Below are 16,712 nucleotides of genomic sequence, written 5' to 3'. Positions count from 1 at the left end.
CAGGCTGTTTTGATGGGGAAAAACAAGGCTGCCTGCTTCCCTCAAATCTGCCTGCTATTGTAACTGATCTACCAAGTGCACCAGTCACATGGTGCATGGTGAAGCGCGTCCATCTCCAGCTCCCTTTATAAATAACTGTAAAACGTTTTGTCTTTTCTTCCTTGTTCAGCGCTTAATGCCCCTCCCCCACCCCGTTTTTTTCCCCCCTCCCTTAAAGGGGTTTTCCCACAAGGATAAGTTTGTTTTATTCATTAGATCTTGGAATAATTTCCACAATTGGATGTGTTTAAATATAATGTTCCTGTGCTGACATCTATAATAAATGCCCTAAGCAACTTCCGGTTGTAACAACTTCCGTCCAGTTGTAACCGGTGACGTCACCGCACACCTCTTTCCATGTTAACCCTCAACACACACACTCCACTCACCTTTCACCATCTCCACTCACGTCCACTCACTCTTTCTCTCACTCCGTCTCTCATACTCACGCCGTCATCGCCGCTGATCCACGATCCCAGACATCATCTTCCGCCGGCGCCATCCTGGATCCAGACGTCCTCCACGCCGGCGACATGTTCTTGCGGCGACGCCATTTTGGATCGGCGAAATCCCGCGATAGTCAAGATGGCGTCGCCGCAAGAACATGTCGCCGGCGAGGACTACGTTGGGATCCAAAATGGCGTCGGCGAAAACTCGCGAGATTTCGCCGACGCCATTTTGGATCCCGACGTCCACATGTTCTTGCGGCGACGCCATTTTGGATCGGCGAAATCCCAAGATAGTCAAGATGGCGTCGCCGCAAGAACATGTCGCCGGCGAGGACTACGTCGGGATCCAAAATGGCGTCGGCGAAAACTCGCGAGATTTCGTCGACGCCATTTTGGATCCCGACGTCGTCCACGCCGGCGACATGTTCTTCCGGCGACGCCATCTTGACTATCGCGGGATTTCACGATACTCAAGATGGCGTCGCCGCAAGAACATGTCGCCGGCGTGGACAACGTCTGGATCCAGGATGGCGCCGGCGGAAGAAGATGTCGGGGATCGTGGAGCAGCGGCGATGACGGCGTGAGTATGAGAGACGGAGTGAGAGAAGGGGTCGTATGTGGAGTGAAATAGTGAGTGGAGATGGTGAAAGGTGAGAGGTGTGTGTTGAGGGTTAACATGGCAAGAGGTGTGATGCTATCGCATCCTCCCGATGCGATACCATCGGGCCATAATCTAGTAATCTTATAAATGTGCCCTGTGTAATGACTGTGTCTGACCATACAGGAACATGATCTGAACATACCACAGCTCCTGGGGAGGAGGAAAGTAAGAGTATACAGACATTACAGTACAGGAATTGTTTTTGGGAGGCAAAAGATTTCCCTGCCTGTTTTGATGCAATGTTTTACTTTCCAGAATCAGCTGCGACCCCCAAGTTATGTCTGTTTACAGCCATTGCACATTATATAGCAGGGACACATTTTATAATCTCCGCACAGGAATATTTTTTTAATCGCATCCAATTGTGGAACTTAATATTATTCCAAGATCTAGTGAATAAAATTTAACTTTTGTTAGTGGTAAGACCTGTTTAAGGACCTAGTTCCAGTGTCATAGTTACAAGCTAGTGTCTTTGTGTTGGTGGCCTTGGTTTTTCATAGAAATGTAAGGGTACGTGCCCATGATCAGGAACTGCTCCTTATTTATGCAGCGTCAAACCCACAGTGGCCAACTGTGACAGCGTGGTGGAGGGGTCAAGAAATCCCATGCCCACTATGCATCCATAGATGCCCGAGGATCACCCGCGGACACTGACATGCATCGCGTGTTTCCAGACCGCAGCATGTCACTTTCTCTTGCGGAGACACAAGTCTCCCCATAATATCAATAGTGAACATGTGCGGATTTACCTGCGTTCAATAGAAGGCAGCGAACATGCGCTGTTTCCAAAGCATTGCTAGTTCCAGGTCCTAGGCACCCTGCCTAATATGTAATATATTTACGTAAAATGTAGGAATGATATTTCTCCGTTGACACTGTAAATTCACCTTCTCAATGTGTTCTATTTCAGAATGAAGAATTAGACAAGAAGTATGCAGGCCTACTGGAGAAGAAATGGACATCTGTTATCAGATTACAAAAGAAGGTAACAGTGTACAATGTTTTGTGTGTGTGAAAGTATCTATACGCATAAGGGCCCCGTCACACATAGCAACGCACCAGTGATCCCGACAATGATATGACCTTGTCAGGATCGCTGGTGTGTCGCTACATGATCGCTGGTGAGCTGCCAAACAGGCAGCTTCACCAGCGATCAGCACCAGCGACAGGAGGGTAACAAGCGACGCACGTCACTTAGTTACCCACTGTGTACCTTAGTTACCAGCGCGCTGGTGCAGGGAGCTGGTAACCAAGGTACACATCGGGTTTCTAAGCGGTGCGCGGCACTTAGAAACCCGATGTGTACCTTAGTTACCAGCTCCCTGCACCAACGCGCTGGTAACTAAGGTACACATCGGGTTTCTAAGCGCTGCATGGCACTTAGAAACCCGATGTCTACCTTGGTTACCAGCTCCCTGCACCAACGCACTGGTAACTAAGGTACACATTGGGTTTCTAAGCGCTGCCCGCGGCTTAAAAACCTGACGTTTACCTTTGTTACCAGCGCGCTGATCGCTAATCGATGGTCTTCCGCCTGTCACGCGCAGCGATGCGTGCTGGCCAGCGGGAGACCAGCGATCAAAAAAAATGTCCTGGCCATTCCAGGACGATCAGCGATAACTGGCAGGGGGGCCGGTCGCTGGTCAGTGTCACACACAGCGATCTCGCTAATGAGATCGCTGTTGCGTCACAAAACGTGACTCAGCAGCGATCTCGCTGGCGAGATCGCTATGTGTTACGGGGGCTTAAGTAGTGAGACCTCTTTTCACAAAGAACATCAGTTGCAGGCCAGAGGCAAAAGAAAAGGGTGCATCCCTGTCATACCAATGAGTTGCTATCGCGAGCTAGATGTTGAGGGCTGAGTTTGAGCTATCCAAATGGGTGCAAATCTTGACATGCATGTTATTAGCAATTGATTAAGTATCCCGTTTGAGCAATGTAAAAAATTGACAATGTTCATCTTTTTGATGCCGGTGACAAAATGTTTGTATAGATTGAAAGAGGGACGTCAAAGCAATTCAGCTCAATGCATATCGATAATGCCTCTGGAAGCCTCTCGTTTCTGGTAATGTGTTCAGTCTGATGCGTAAAAATATGAGTGAGACTCGTGTGAAAACTGAATTTTGGTGATTTGTAGCCTATGTAACACATCCAACACTGGGTATCGAGCCTGCTTCATACTACTTTAGTGGCTATATGAAGCATATGTACACCACTCATTGTTAAGAGGTTAATTCAAAATCATTTAAATAAAACATTAAATGCAGGAACTTTGGAATTGTGATTAAAATTAGAGGGTTATTTAAAGAAAAAAAAAAAAATCTCTTCCCATAAAATACGAGAGAGATTAATGAGGATCCGATAGCTGTAACCATCTGGAATCGTTCAGGTTCGGAGGTGTGCATGCTCGGCCTCTGCTACATTTATTGTCATGGATACTGATGGAGTCATCGCGTCCAATACATTGTATGGGTGAGATTTATCTTGTGGAGACTAGCGTTTCCGCAAGATAAAGACATGCTGCGGTCTGGAAAAACGCGCCGCATGTCTGTGTCCACATGTAAGCCGCAGGTGTCAGTCCACGCATAGTGGGCATGGGAGTTCTTGAAATCCCACCCACTATGCTGTAACACACCTGGATGCTGTGGGTTGGTCACTGCGGATGTAGATAGCATCCAATTTGCAGCGTTTACGGACCGTCGGAACGTACCATAAGAATTCTCTTTTGAACATGATTCATAGAATCATAGAATCGTAGAGTTGGAAGGGACCTCCTGGGCCATCTGGTCCAACCCCCTGCTCAAAGCAGGATTCGCTAAATCATCCTAGTCAGATGTCTGTCCAGCCTCTGTTTGAAGACTTCCATTGAAGGAGAACTCACCACTTCTCGTGGCAGCCTGTTCCACTCATTGATCACTCTAACTGTCAAAAAGTTTTTTCTAATATCTAATCTGTGTCTCCTCCCATTCAGTTTCATCCCATTGCTTCTAGTCTTTCCTTGTGCAAATGAGAATAAAGTTGATCCTTCTACAATGTGACAGCCCTTTATATATTTGTAGACAGCTATTAAGTCTCCTCTCAGTCTTCTCTTTTGCAAACTAAACATTCCCAAATCCTGCAACCTTTCCTCATAAGACAGGGTTTGAAGACCGGTCACCATTCTGGTCGCTCTTTTCTGAACTTGCTCCAGTTTGTTGATGTCTTTTTTAAAATGTGGTGCCCAAAACTGGACACAATATTCCAGATGAGGTCTGACCAAAGAGGAGTAGAGGGAAATAATGACTTCACGTGATCTAGACTGTATGCTTCTGTTAATACATCCTAGAATTGCATTTGCCTTTTTTGCTGCTGCATCACACTGTTGACTCATATTCAGTCTGTGATCTATTAGTATACCCAAGTCTTTTTCTCATGTGCTGTCACTTAGCCCTATTCCTCCCATTCTATATATGCTTTTTTCATTTTTATTGCCCAGATGTAGTACTTTGCATTTCTCCCTGTTAAAAACCATTCTGTAGTTGCTGCCCACTTCTCCAGTTTATTTAAATCGTTTTGAATCCTCTCTCTCTCTTCTCTAGTATTAGCTATCCCTCCTAGCTTTGTGTCATCAGCAAATTTAATCAGTTTACCCTCAATTCCTTCATCTAAATCGTTGATAAAGATGTTGAACAATACAGGGCCCAGGACAGAGCCCTGTGGTACCCCACTTGAGACATTCTTCCAACTGGATGTGCAGCCATTTACGACCACTCTTTGGGTCCGATCACTAAGCCAGTTATGAATCCACCTAACAGTTGCCTTGTCCATTCCATACTTAATCATTTTTTCAATAAGGATTGTATGAGAGACTTTGTCAAATGCTTTGCTGAAGTCAAGATATACTATATCTACAGCATTTCCTTGATCCACCCAATCAGTGATACCGTCATAGAAGGAAATTAAGTTAGTCTTACATGACTTATTAGTTACAAACCCATGCTGACTGTTTAATCACTTCATTCTTATCCAGGTATTGACATACATGTTTAATAATTTGTTCAAAGATCTTTCCTGGTATAGAAGTCAGACTCACCGGCCTATAGTTGCCTGGGTCCACCTTCTTCCCCTTTTTGAAGATAGGAACAACATTTGCTCTTCTCCAGTCTTCTGGCACTTCTCCTGTCCTCCAAGAATTTTCAAAGATTATTGGGAGGGGTTCAAAAATTTCTTCTGCTATCTCCTTCAGTATTCTGGGGTGTAATTCATCTGGACCTGGAGACTTGAATTCATTTAGGTTAGCCAAGTGTTTCCTCACTATCTTTCTGTTTATAGATATCCTGGATTCTTCTATTCCCTTAATAGGACAGTGAATAACAGCTGATGTTACATTTCCTTTCTGAGAGTAAACAGATGTAAAATAGGAATTTAAAAGTTCAGCCTTCTCAACATTCTGTCTTACCATTTCATCATTTTCATCCTGTAAAAATCCTATAGCATCTTTGACTTTTCTTTTACTTTTGACATATCCCCAAAATCCTTTATTATTGCTTTTGACATCTCTTGCAAGCCTCAATTCATTTTCAGCTTTAGATAATCTGATTTGTGCCCTGCAGGTTCTGCAGACAGCATAATATTCTTCTTTAGATATGCCTCCCTCTTTCCATTTTATAAACATTTTTTTCTTCCTTTTTAGCATGTGCTTAAGTTCTGTGTTCATCCATCCTGGTTTCCTTAAATGCTTCCTATTCTTCCCTCTTTTCGGAATTGATAACAACTGTGCTTTGAGAATTTCATTTTTCAAGATTTCCCATCCTTCTTGGACATTTTTGTCTTAAAGGATATCCAGCCATTGGATCCCTCCAATTCTCTTTCTGAATCCCTTAAAATCTGCCTTTCTGAAATCTAACCTTGACGTCTGAGTCTTCACAGGTCTTCCTCCTCTAGTTATCCAAAATTCTAAAATAGCATGGTCGCTACCTCCTAGGGTCCCAGCCACTTTTACCTCTTCAACCATTTCCTCCCTGTTTATAAGGATTAGATCCAAGGTAGCAGTTCCCCTTGTTTTCTCCCTTACCTTTTGGAAGATAAAGTTGTCAGCAAGAGAGGATAAGAATTTCCTTGACCTGTTAGTTTTGCCTGAGAGAGATTCCCAACAAATGTCTGGATAGTTGAAATCTCCCATGACAACTATGTCATATTTTTTGGAGAACTTGGCCATTTGATGCATAAAGAGTTCATCCATATCTTCAGCTTGCACAGGCGGCCTGTAGTAAATGCCTACAATGGTGTCCTTTCCATTGTTCTGTCCTTGTATTCTTACCCAAACAGTTTCCATAGAACTCCCAGTCTCTGAAGCTTCAATCTCTGTGCAGATATACACGTTTCTAACATACAATGCGACACCCCCTCCTCGTTTATCAAGTCTGTTTCTTGCAAATAAGTTGTATCCTTCTATCCTTGTATTCCAATCATGTGTATTGTCCCACCAAGTTTCAGTGATTCCAATGACATCATATTTCTTTTCCTGTGTTAGTAGTTACAATTCTCCTTGTTTGTTGCCCATGCTTTGTGCATTAGTATAGAAACATTTTAGTTTGTGATTGGTTTCTCTTTCTCCAATATTTTTATTAATTAGATTCTTTCGTCTTTGTTCTTCCTTTCCACTTCTAATAGTAGAGTTCTCAATAGCATTTGTCAGGTGTATGGCTTTTTCTGGTCTTTTGCTTCCCTTCCCATGTTGTTCTAGTTTAAAGCTCTCCTTACAAGTGTAGCAAGGCGACTTCCAAATACATGCTTTCCAGTCTTCGTAAGGTGCACCCCATCTCTAGCAAGTAGTCCATCGTATAAGTAGTTCACTCCGTGATCCAGAAATCCAAATCGTTGCTGGCGGCACCATCGACGTAGCCAGTTGTTCACCTGCAGAATCTTATTCCGCCTCCTTGTTCCATGGCCATCCACTGGGAGGATGGAAGAGAAGACCACCTGCGCTCCCAGTTCTTTCACTTTCTTGCCTAAGTCTTCAAAGATTCAATGATTGATTGCATTCAGTGAGCCTCACTGTAATCTCTCTGTAAAGGTGCTTTTTACACAGCTTTCTGGCACCTGTTTTTGATGGTGCTGTTGGGGCTTATGTGCAAAACCCCCAAAGCTGGATTTGAACGTATGCAGCGGGGGAGCCATAGACTTTAAAATTACGTTCACTTTGTGTGTTTTTTGAGGCATTTTTTTAATGATTATTTTCAGCTGCTTTTCACATACCAGAAGTCTCGTGCACACACGTGTTGTTTGTTTTTTTTTTTTTTTTTTGTTTTGAAAAACATATTATTGCCATATGATAAATGTGGCAATGGCCCAAAGTGGCCTTTTTGCAGATGTGAAAATTTTGAAACAAAACATTTTCAGAAAAAAAAAATACAAAAAACCATTATAAAAGACCAAAATGGCTACATTACAAATTTTGGTAGGTCGGGGGAGGAGAAGGCGAAAGACCAGCCTGTGTTTGCTGCTGGCTACTTTGTCTAACTTGGCCATCACCCTGTGTTGGGGCATACTGTTGCCCATGATGTGGGTAGTGTACTGCCTCCTGGGATTGTGGTGGGTACTGGGCTGACTGAAATTGTAGAGGGGCCTCTTGTTGGGGCTGGTAGGCCCGTGCCTCATACCCACCAAAATAGCCATGTCGTCCCCAACCAGGTTGGGACCAAGTGGCCATATTGGTGAGGTTGGGTAGAGGCAGACATGTGGCTGCTGTGGGAAAGGTTGGGTAGGGGGAGGAAGGGGGTGAGGTGTAGGCACACATTTGAGGATCCTCAGAGCCTGCTTGAGCAAGCATGTGTGTGGGGTGTCTAAGGCGCATCAGATTCCTTGGGGAATGCTGCCACCTCTCCAGATATTCAAATAACTCATATGGGGTATTGGGGTGTGTGCTTGCATCAAACAGGGTCTGAAAACATCCTCGAATACGTAGCCTCACCTCACGGGAAAGGGCCCGAAGATAACCAAATAGTTCAGTACCCCTGTGTCAACACTGGTACGGATATCTTGGGCAGGGATCTGGTGCCGCCTTCTTCCTCACAGGGGTGGTCCAGCAGGCTGTGTGGCGCCCTGGATCTTGGCAGTTGGGCTGCTGCTGTTGCCCTGCTCCTCCTGTATGGCGGATGATGCAGCAGCAGACGGTCCTGCTTGTGGATGTGGTCCTGGTGGTGGGGTTTGTGTTGCAGGCACTGGGTTTTCCGGAGAGGAATCTTCACCCATGCTTCTTTGAGGGGGAGAAGATGGGCCAGCCACCTCATCCCCTACAGCCCCAGGATCTATGATTGGCTCGGCATCTGAGCCAGTTTCTCCATAAGGATGAACGGAGTTCTTTTATGAAATAGAACAGAGCCCAAATTAAATACATTATTTTTTGCCCTGTAAAGTATCTGTGTAATGTGCTGTGAGGTATCTACTTATGGTCTTGGATCTAGAATTGGAGCGAGGAAGGATATTTCCTCTTTATGTGGCCCGCATCACCACTCCTGGCACGCTGCTGACGTTCCCGCCTGTATTGGTCGTGGATGCTGCGCCAGCGTCTCATCACATCTTCCACTGCAATGTGACAGGAAATATTCTAAATTTCTCCTTCCCCCATGACTGCACCACGGAGAGAGGGGATCCGCCCCACGGGGACAGGAAACCTACCGTTAAAGAGGCGGTACCTCTCTCCCGCATCAGTTGGTTTCCTGTCCCCATAAGGGAACCTACTGACTTACCAGATGCTGGGGCCGACCAGTCTGGTGAATGGCAGTGGGAGTCCCCTGCCCCAGCTGGGGCGGTTACCCGAGACGCCACCGCTGGGGTCAGCGGGCCTCCAGGGTGTGTGTGTGTGGGGGGGAGGGGGGAAAGGCGGCAGCAGGAAGATCTGTCCTCCCTCAGGATGAAAAGGCATCCTCCATGGCGGCCGGAGAGGTACCGGGGTGGGAGAGCGCCAGCGGGCGCAGGTATCCCTCACGCGCGCCGGCAGCTGGGGGAGACTCTGCCACCGCGCAATGCACTACTGGGAGCCGGAAGTGGTGCGCGGGGGGCGGAGTGGCAACACACGCGCCGGAGGCAGGGGGAGACGCCGCCTGCGCGATGCACAATGGGGCGGAGATTGCGACATCACACGTCGCAAACCAGCTGGCTAGGGGAGTTTTGGAACTGGCCCTCGTTTGGCTTAAAAAGCGTACAGGGGGGGGGCATAGCGCAGCCTGTCACCTGGAGCCATGAGCACCGAGCCAGAGGAGCAGCAGCTGCTGGACGTGTCTTCAGACACAGGGCACCAGCAGCAGCCATTGAAGTCGCCGCAGCAGCACCGTAAGAAGGAGACGAAGGAGCAGTCGCAGCAACACGGCAGCAGCCGTTCGGAGTCCCGACGCAGCAAGAAGTCCGGGGGGGGGGAGGCAGGGGTCCCAAAGGACAAGCCGCGTGCAGATCCGGGGCCCATGTCTAAATCGGTATCCTTTTTCGGGCTGGCGGGTAAGTAGACTACGTGAACGTATATGCTGTAATTAGGGCCTGTCCTTCTCTTATAGGGGAAGAAGTGTACAAACAAGTCCAACCACAAGGTTTGCCCACTTTGTAAGGCCTGTTTCACACTTCCGTTTTTTCAAATCCGTCAAAATCCGTTGTTTTCCGTAAAAAAACGGATCCGCCATTTTTTGCAGGATCCGTTTTTTTTGTCCCATAGACTTCCATTACGGTTACCACGGATCCGTCAAAAAAACGGATCCGTTTTTAAAAAAACGGATCCGTTTGCATCAGTTTCCGTCAAAAAAACGGAAACGGATCCGTTTGGCGGACACAAAAACGGAAGTGTGAAACAGGCCTAAGGAGGAGCTCCCCACGGCATGGGGAAAAAAGGCTCTGCCAGTCCTGCATTGGACACACAATATGTAAGGAATCCCTAGGGTTCGCTGATGACTTTAGGGCCTTAATTGCCCACCAGGTAGAGAACACCGTCAAAACCCTTCAGGGAAAAAGCAAAAAAACATAAGAAACCCAAAAGGATGGAACCCGAGTCAGATCCTAGCGAAAAGGAGAGCCGGTCTTCTTCATCAGACACAGCCCGTTATCTGGTTCCTTGTCTTCTGAGGAGGAAGGTCGCAGTTGCTTCCCTATAGAAGAGACCGATAGCTTAGTAAAGGCGGATAGCTTAGTAAAGGCTATTAGAACCACTATGGGCCTAGTAAACACCAGGCCTAAGAGGACCATCCAGGATGCCATGTTTAGCGGGTTGGAGCAGAAGAAAAAGAGGTCGTTTCCCATGAATGATAAAATCTAGGCGCTCATACAGAGAGAATGGAAAAGGCCAGAGAAGAAGCGCCTCCTAGCACCAAAAAGAAAATACCCCTTTGAGGAGCCAAACTGTTCGTTTTGGGACAAGGCACCGAAAGTGGACGTAGCCATAGCGAAGGCCTCGAAAAAATTCTCTGCCGTTCGAGGACATGGGGACGCTGAAAGACCCTATGGATAAGAAAGCAGATACATTCCTAAAAGGAGTCTGGGAGGCAGTTGGAGGTGGACTATAAAACCCGCTATAGCTGCCACTTGCACAGCCAGAGCCCTGATGGTGTGGCTGGACGACCAACTAAGGAGCAAAACGCTAAGAGGAGCAATCCTTGACTCCGTCCCGCTAATGAAAGGAGCAGCGGCATTTCTAGCGGACGCTTCCGTGGATTCAATCAGGTTGACAGCCAGAGCAGCTTCATTCTCGAACGCAGCACGAAGGGCCCTATGGCTCAAGTGCTGGACGGGAGGCCTGCAAACAAAAACAGTTATGCTCCATCCCCTGTGAAGGTGAATTCATTTTCGGGCCTACACTGGATGATATACTTAAGAAAGCGGGGGATAAAAAGAAATCTTTCCCTAACCCATCAAGTTTCCCCTTCAAACGCTTTCGGAGCAGGAATTTTATCCAGAGGAAGCTGCCTAAATACTCCCAGGACAAGTGGGAAGATAGGAGAGGCAAAGGGAAGGGGTTCATGTTCGGGAAACCGGCTGACAAGAAGCAACCCTAATGAAGGTGTCTCCCAGTTAGGGGGAAGATTGAGCCTCTTCTTCCCGGCCTGGGAAAAGATATCACAGTTCCTGGATCCTAAGCATCATAGAAACAGGTCTCAAATTAAAATTCCTCCCTTACCCAAACCCTCTTTCGTAGTGACCTCACCGAGGCAGTCGATAGAAGAGCAAGTTGTAGTACAACAGGAGATTCAGACCCTGGTGGAGAAAGCAGTGTTAAAGGAAGTTCACCACCGAGAAAAAGGAGAAGGCTTCTATTCCCCTATCTTCTTGTGGAAGAAACCAGATGGGACATTCAGGACGATAGTAAACCTGGAAAGGTTAAACAAATGTCCAGTGATTCCTCCATTCAAGATGTAGACAATAAAATCCGCAGTAAAGATATTGTTTCCAGCTTGTTACATGGCAGTACTCTACTTAAGACGCGTACTATCATGTCCCTATACACACGGACTACCGCCGGTTTCTCAGAATAGCAGTCACAATAGGGGGAGAAATAAAGCATTACCAATTCAAAGCCCTCCCATTCGGGCTGGCCATCGCCCCAAGAGTGTTCACGAAAATCATATCGGAGGTTATGGCACATCTGAGAGCAGGACGCCCTAATAGTCCCATACTTGGATGACTTCCTAGTAGTGGGCAACTCCCCGAGCCATTGCAGGAACCAGTTGAACCAGACTATAGAATCTTTGTCCAACCTAGGTTGGCTGCTGAACCTACCGAAATCTCCTAATTCCGAGCCATGTGCAAGAATATTTGGGCATAACCATAGATTCCATCAGGCAGGAGTGCCGCCTCACCGAGGGGAAACGGCTACACATAGAGCAGCTAGCAACAGGAGCAATAACACGGACTCTAATGACACTCAGGAAGGCCATGTCCTTGCTCGGCTCAATGACAGCCTGCCTACCAGTGGTCCAGTGGGCCCAAGCTCATACAAGAGATCTCCAGTGGGAGATACTAGAGACAGAAATTTCTCTTCACAGGAATTTAGAAGGGCAGTTAAACATCTCAGCTGTAACAGCCTGCGCTCTACATTGGTGGACGGAACCATCCAACCTAGCCAGGGGGGTTCCTTGGGTGATACTGGTCTCTCAGATCCTTACTACAGACGCAAGCTCCAGGGGTCGGGGGCTCACTGGGACAACCAAGTAGCACAAGGAGCCTGGACAGAAAGCGAAAAGACAGCCTCCTCGAATATGATGGAGCTATTAGCGGTGAAGCGCGCCCTCCTGTTTCTTCTAAAACCCCTCAGAGGCTACCATGTAAGAGTGTTCTCTGACAACAGCATGGTAGTTGCTTACTTAAATCAGGGGGGCACGAGATCCCGTACCCTTATGGACATAATCAATTTTCCACTTGGCAGAAGGGAACCTAGGCTCACTAACGGCATTACACATAAAAGGGTCAGACAACGTGATGGTGGATTTTTTTAAGTCGCACACAGCTGAGACAGGGCGAATGGGAGCTGAACCAGAAAGTTTTCAATCAGGTCACACAGTTATGGGGAAAACCCAACATAGACCTATTTGCCAACAAAACGAATCGGAAAGTGAAAACATTCTGCTCCATAGACCTATCCGGGGACCCGTTAGCCCTGGACGCCCTTATGATCCCATGGCACATCCCACTTGCATATGCGTTTCCACCAATAGCCTTAATTACGTCAGTTGTGAGGAAGATTCGGGAGGACAAAGCTAAGGTAATACTAATAGCCCCCTTCTGGCCGAGAAGGACGTGGTTCTCGTGGCTGAGGAGAATGTCCATCTCCGATCCTTGGGTCCTCCTGGATATCCCGAACTTACTCTCCCAGGGCCCAATACTGCACCCTCAGGCGGAGAATCTACACATGACGGCCTGGAATTTGAAAGGGCTCTATTAAACAGGCTTCTCCCAAAATGTAGTATCCACACTACTGCGAAGCAGGAAGCCGATAACCACCAAACAGTACGGGAGGGTCTGGAGAAAGTTCCTTTCAGTTTCAAAGGCTAGTCCAAAGGAGAAGGTACCCATATCAAACATCTTAGAGTTTCTACAAAGGGGTCTAGAGCAAGGCCTAGCTACCAGCACAATAAAGGTTCAGGTGGAAGCCCTGGGGGCCCTATACAACTGTACTTGGCGAGGAATCGTTGGGTGTCCAGGTTCATTAAGGCAGTCGGTAGATCCAGACCCGTGCCTTCCCTAAACACCCCTCCCTGGGATCTTAAACTTAGTACTCTCAGCCCTGACCAAGCCTCCCTTTGAGCCTTTGCAGAAAGCACCGTTGAAATTAATATCGCTCAAGACCTCCCTTCTGGTAGCCCTCACATCACCCTGTAGAATTGGCGAAATCCAGGCCCTGTCAGCCTTCCCTCCATTCACACAGATTCTGGACGACAGGGTGGTACTTAGAACAGACCCAGCCTATCTGCCGAAGGTAGCGTCCCGATTCCACCAAACTCAGGAAATCTCCCTCCCCTCCTTTTGCCCCAATCCCAAAAACGGGAGAAGAGACCTTGCACACATTAGATGTCAGGAGATGCCTAGTGGAATACTTAGCGGCAACCAGGGAGTGTAGGAAGGATAGGGCTCTTTTTATCTGCTTCCAGGGGCCAAAGAAAGGGCAAAAGGCATCAAAGAGCACCCTGGCAAGGTGGATAAGGGACGACATCACCTTGTCGTACTCGTCAGAAGGCGCGGACATCCCAGGCAGAATAACGGCCCATTCCACAAGAGCGGTGTCAACTTCCTGGGCAGAGAGCGGGTGTCTCCATTGAGCAGATATGTAGAGCCGCTACTTGGTCCTCTCCTTCAACTTTCTTTAACCACTATCTGCTGGACCTAGCCTCCTCCTCAGATCTAATCTTTGGTAGAAGGGTGCTGGAGGCAGTGGTCCCCCCCTAATAGACTCTGCAATTCTGTCCGTGGTGCCGTCATGGGGGAAGGAGAAAATCGCAGTTGCTTACCGATAACGGTATTTCTCCGATCCCATGACGGCACCCGTATATTCCCTCCCTACACACGTGAGGTGCGCACCTATTGTAAATACAGTTTAATCAGAAAGTCACGTGGTGTCTCCTCTATGCAGTTTAATAATTATAGAAATTCCTTTTTTCTAAGTGTTGTATTAGTATTAGGCTGAAGTTCCATTAATGCTCTGTAAAACAACTTATGCGGGAGAGAGATACCGCCTTTTTATCGGTAGGTTTCCTGTCCCCATGGGGAAGATCCCCTCTCTCCGTGGTGCCGTCATGGGATCGGAGAAAGTTATTGGTAAGTAACTACGATTTTCACACATTTGCTAGCTGAAATTTGCTACAAGTAGCCTAGGCATGTGGCCTTCTAGGGTGTGCTTTCTACCCAGGGTGGCATATATAATTGGGGCATCCAGCCCTGATAAACAGGGTCACAGTAGTTCAAGGATCAAGTAACTACACTTAATAACTTGGCTGGCTAGGAGGATGAGGAGCTTGTGGTCTGGGCCAAATTATGTCAGTATAAAACAATGGATCACATAAAAATCTACACACCTCATGAGGCAAAAAGGCCAAACACAGGAAGGGGGGGGCCCTGATTCTAAATGCCTTTTTTTATGTGCGGTAATTTTAAACACTTTTTGGGTTGTACTTATTTGCTGGTGCTCCTCACGTGGGCGATCACCAGAATCGTGGAACATCTGGCGACATATGCGCCTCCATGATGCCTCCTTTCTTGCCCGGTTGGCATAATGGGCATCACATTGGTCCCAGATTTCCGGCCTCTCCTGCACTAATATAATAAGCATCTCCACATTGTGGAAATATGGTGCCATGACGCTGCAGGACTCCGTGGAGGCGTACATCCTGGATGTCTGGAGCGCTTTTTGAGCTAATTAGCATGTCTAAGCTTCCTGATGATGGATTGGCCGATTTCCTGTCACCTGCCAAAAGACCTGCGTATTTCTCGCAAGTCACGCGTGTGGTCCGTAATGCACGAACGTGGAGAAAAAGCGCAATGTGAAAACGCCTTAATCTGAAAAATAACTATTGCACTCTTCACTTTGAATTCTGTGTTTTCATTGTTTTTTTGTTTTTTTTGTAACTAAATGAACATATTTAAAATTGTTTTTAAAGGAGCTGGCCAGATTTTTTCCATAGGTTTGACAGTGCTTCATTGAATTCCTAAGTTTAGCTGCTCGAACTAGTCGCTGAAAACAGTGATTGGCAGCAGCGCTCTTGATGTGACTGGGGGAAAAAACTTGGAAAACTTGATTGATTCTCGTATAAGCCTAGGGTGGAAATTGCAGCAGCTACTGGTAAATTTCAAAAATAACGATGTGTATTTCCTGAAGGAAGTACAGATAGTGCTTTGAAATGGAGCCCGGGCTGCCCTTTAAGAGAGACTTGCCTGCTGCCCCTGCAAGACTTTCAACTCGGGATCCGTTTTAACTGTGGGTGCCTCTCAGGGGCCACTTTGGCCTGCGGGGCCCCTCAGGGTCAGATTTAGTGGGTGGGGCCCCTCAGGATCCGAGTCGATGGCCTGGGATCCTCAGGGCTTGAATTGGTGGACGGGATCACTCAGGGTCCGATTTTGTGGGTGGGGCCCCTCAGGGTCCAAATTGGTGGCTGGGGCCCCTCATGGTCTTTGGTGGGCGGGGCCCCTCTGGGGCCGATTTGGTGGGCGGGGCCCCTCTATCAGCCTCCGATTTGGCGCGCCGGCCCTTTAAGAGCTAGTTTTGCCCAGTGGGCTTCTAAATCCACTTTGGCGCACATTCTCTCTCAGGGGCATGCGTCATGTGATGAAGCTAGCTTTGCATTTGTGCTGTGGGTTTCGCTTTAAAAGCTGATATTATCTGCTAGAAACTGTGTCCTGGAGAGGTCATGTGACGTTCGTAGGCGTTGGCATAGTAACTGGGTCTGCCTGCGCATATCAATGAGCTTAACTGCCATTTTAATCACCTCAGGGCATGTTTTGACTGTGGCAACATTTTCCCATTGAAAAGCATTGACAGTGCATTCCAATGACGGGGAAAAAAAAATTTAAAACGCAAATTGCGCAAAAAGTACAAATCCGATTGACACGAAAAATACTTAGCACACCACTCTGGCACTGGCTTCGAAACGACACCTCAACGGAGTCTGTGCGTGTAACGGTTCGGGCCGGATTAATTGCGGAAATCAACTGAATAAGAATAATTTAGCAGCGTTCGGATTACAATATAGTTATTTTTCAAACCACTATAAAAATAGATACCAATAAAAGTAAAATTAATTGACATCAGTAGGTTAAATGTTTTAGAATATCCGTATTGAATCAGGAGCCCCATATAATGCTCCATACAGTTCATGATGGGCCCCATAAGTTGCTCCATACAAAATTCACCCCATATAATGCTGCACAAAAGTGAATGGCCCTATAAGATGCTCCATAGACCATATGCTGCTCCATAAAGTTATGGCCCCATAAGACGTTCCATAGATTATGCCCTATTTGCTGCCCCATAAGATGCTCCATAGATTATGCCCCCCATATGCTGCCCCATAAGATGCTCCAGAGATTATGCCCCCATATGCTGCACCCATAAGATG

The 16,712-nt window shown here is 47.1% G+C and overlaps 1 protein-coding gene across 1 annotated transcript in view; it reads left to right on the top strand.

Moving 5' to 3' along the window:
* The window catches only part of PAFAH1B1 (platelet activating factor acetylhydrolase 1b regulatory subunit 1), a 133,157-nt gene that overhangs the window by 85,624 nt on the left and 30,821 nt on the right, over positions 1–16,712 (top strand). Inside the window, exon 4 of the mRNA XM_073565594.1 lies at positions 2,060–2,134. Within this exon, the coding sequence (XP_073421695.1) occupies positions 2,060–2,134 (75 nt within the window). The remainder of the gene's footprint in view (positions 1–2,059; positions 2,135–16,712) is intronic.

The sequence above is a fragment of the Dendrobates tinctorius genome, unplaced genomic scaffold, assembly GCF_039654945.1.
Source record: "Dendrobates tinctorius isolate UK_male_01 unplaced genomic scaffold, ASM3965494v1 ptg000016l, whole genome shotgun sequence".
Classification (NCBI taxonomy): Eukaryota; Metazoa; Chordata; class Amphibia; order Anura; family Dendrobatidae; genus Dendrobates; species Dendrobates tinctorius.
The sequence above is the reverse complement of the archived record's forward strand: the minus strand, read 5'-3'. Positions and strand labels throughout refer to the sequence as shown.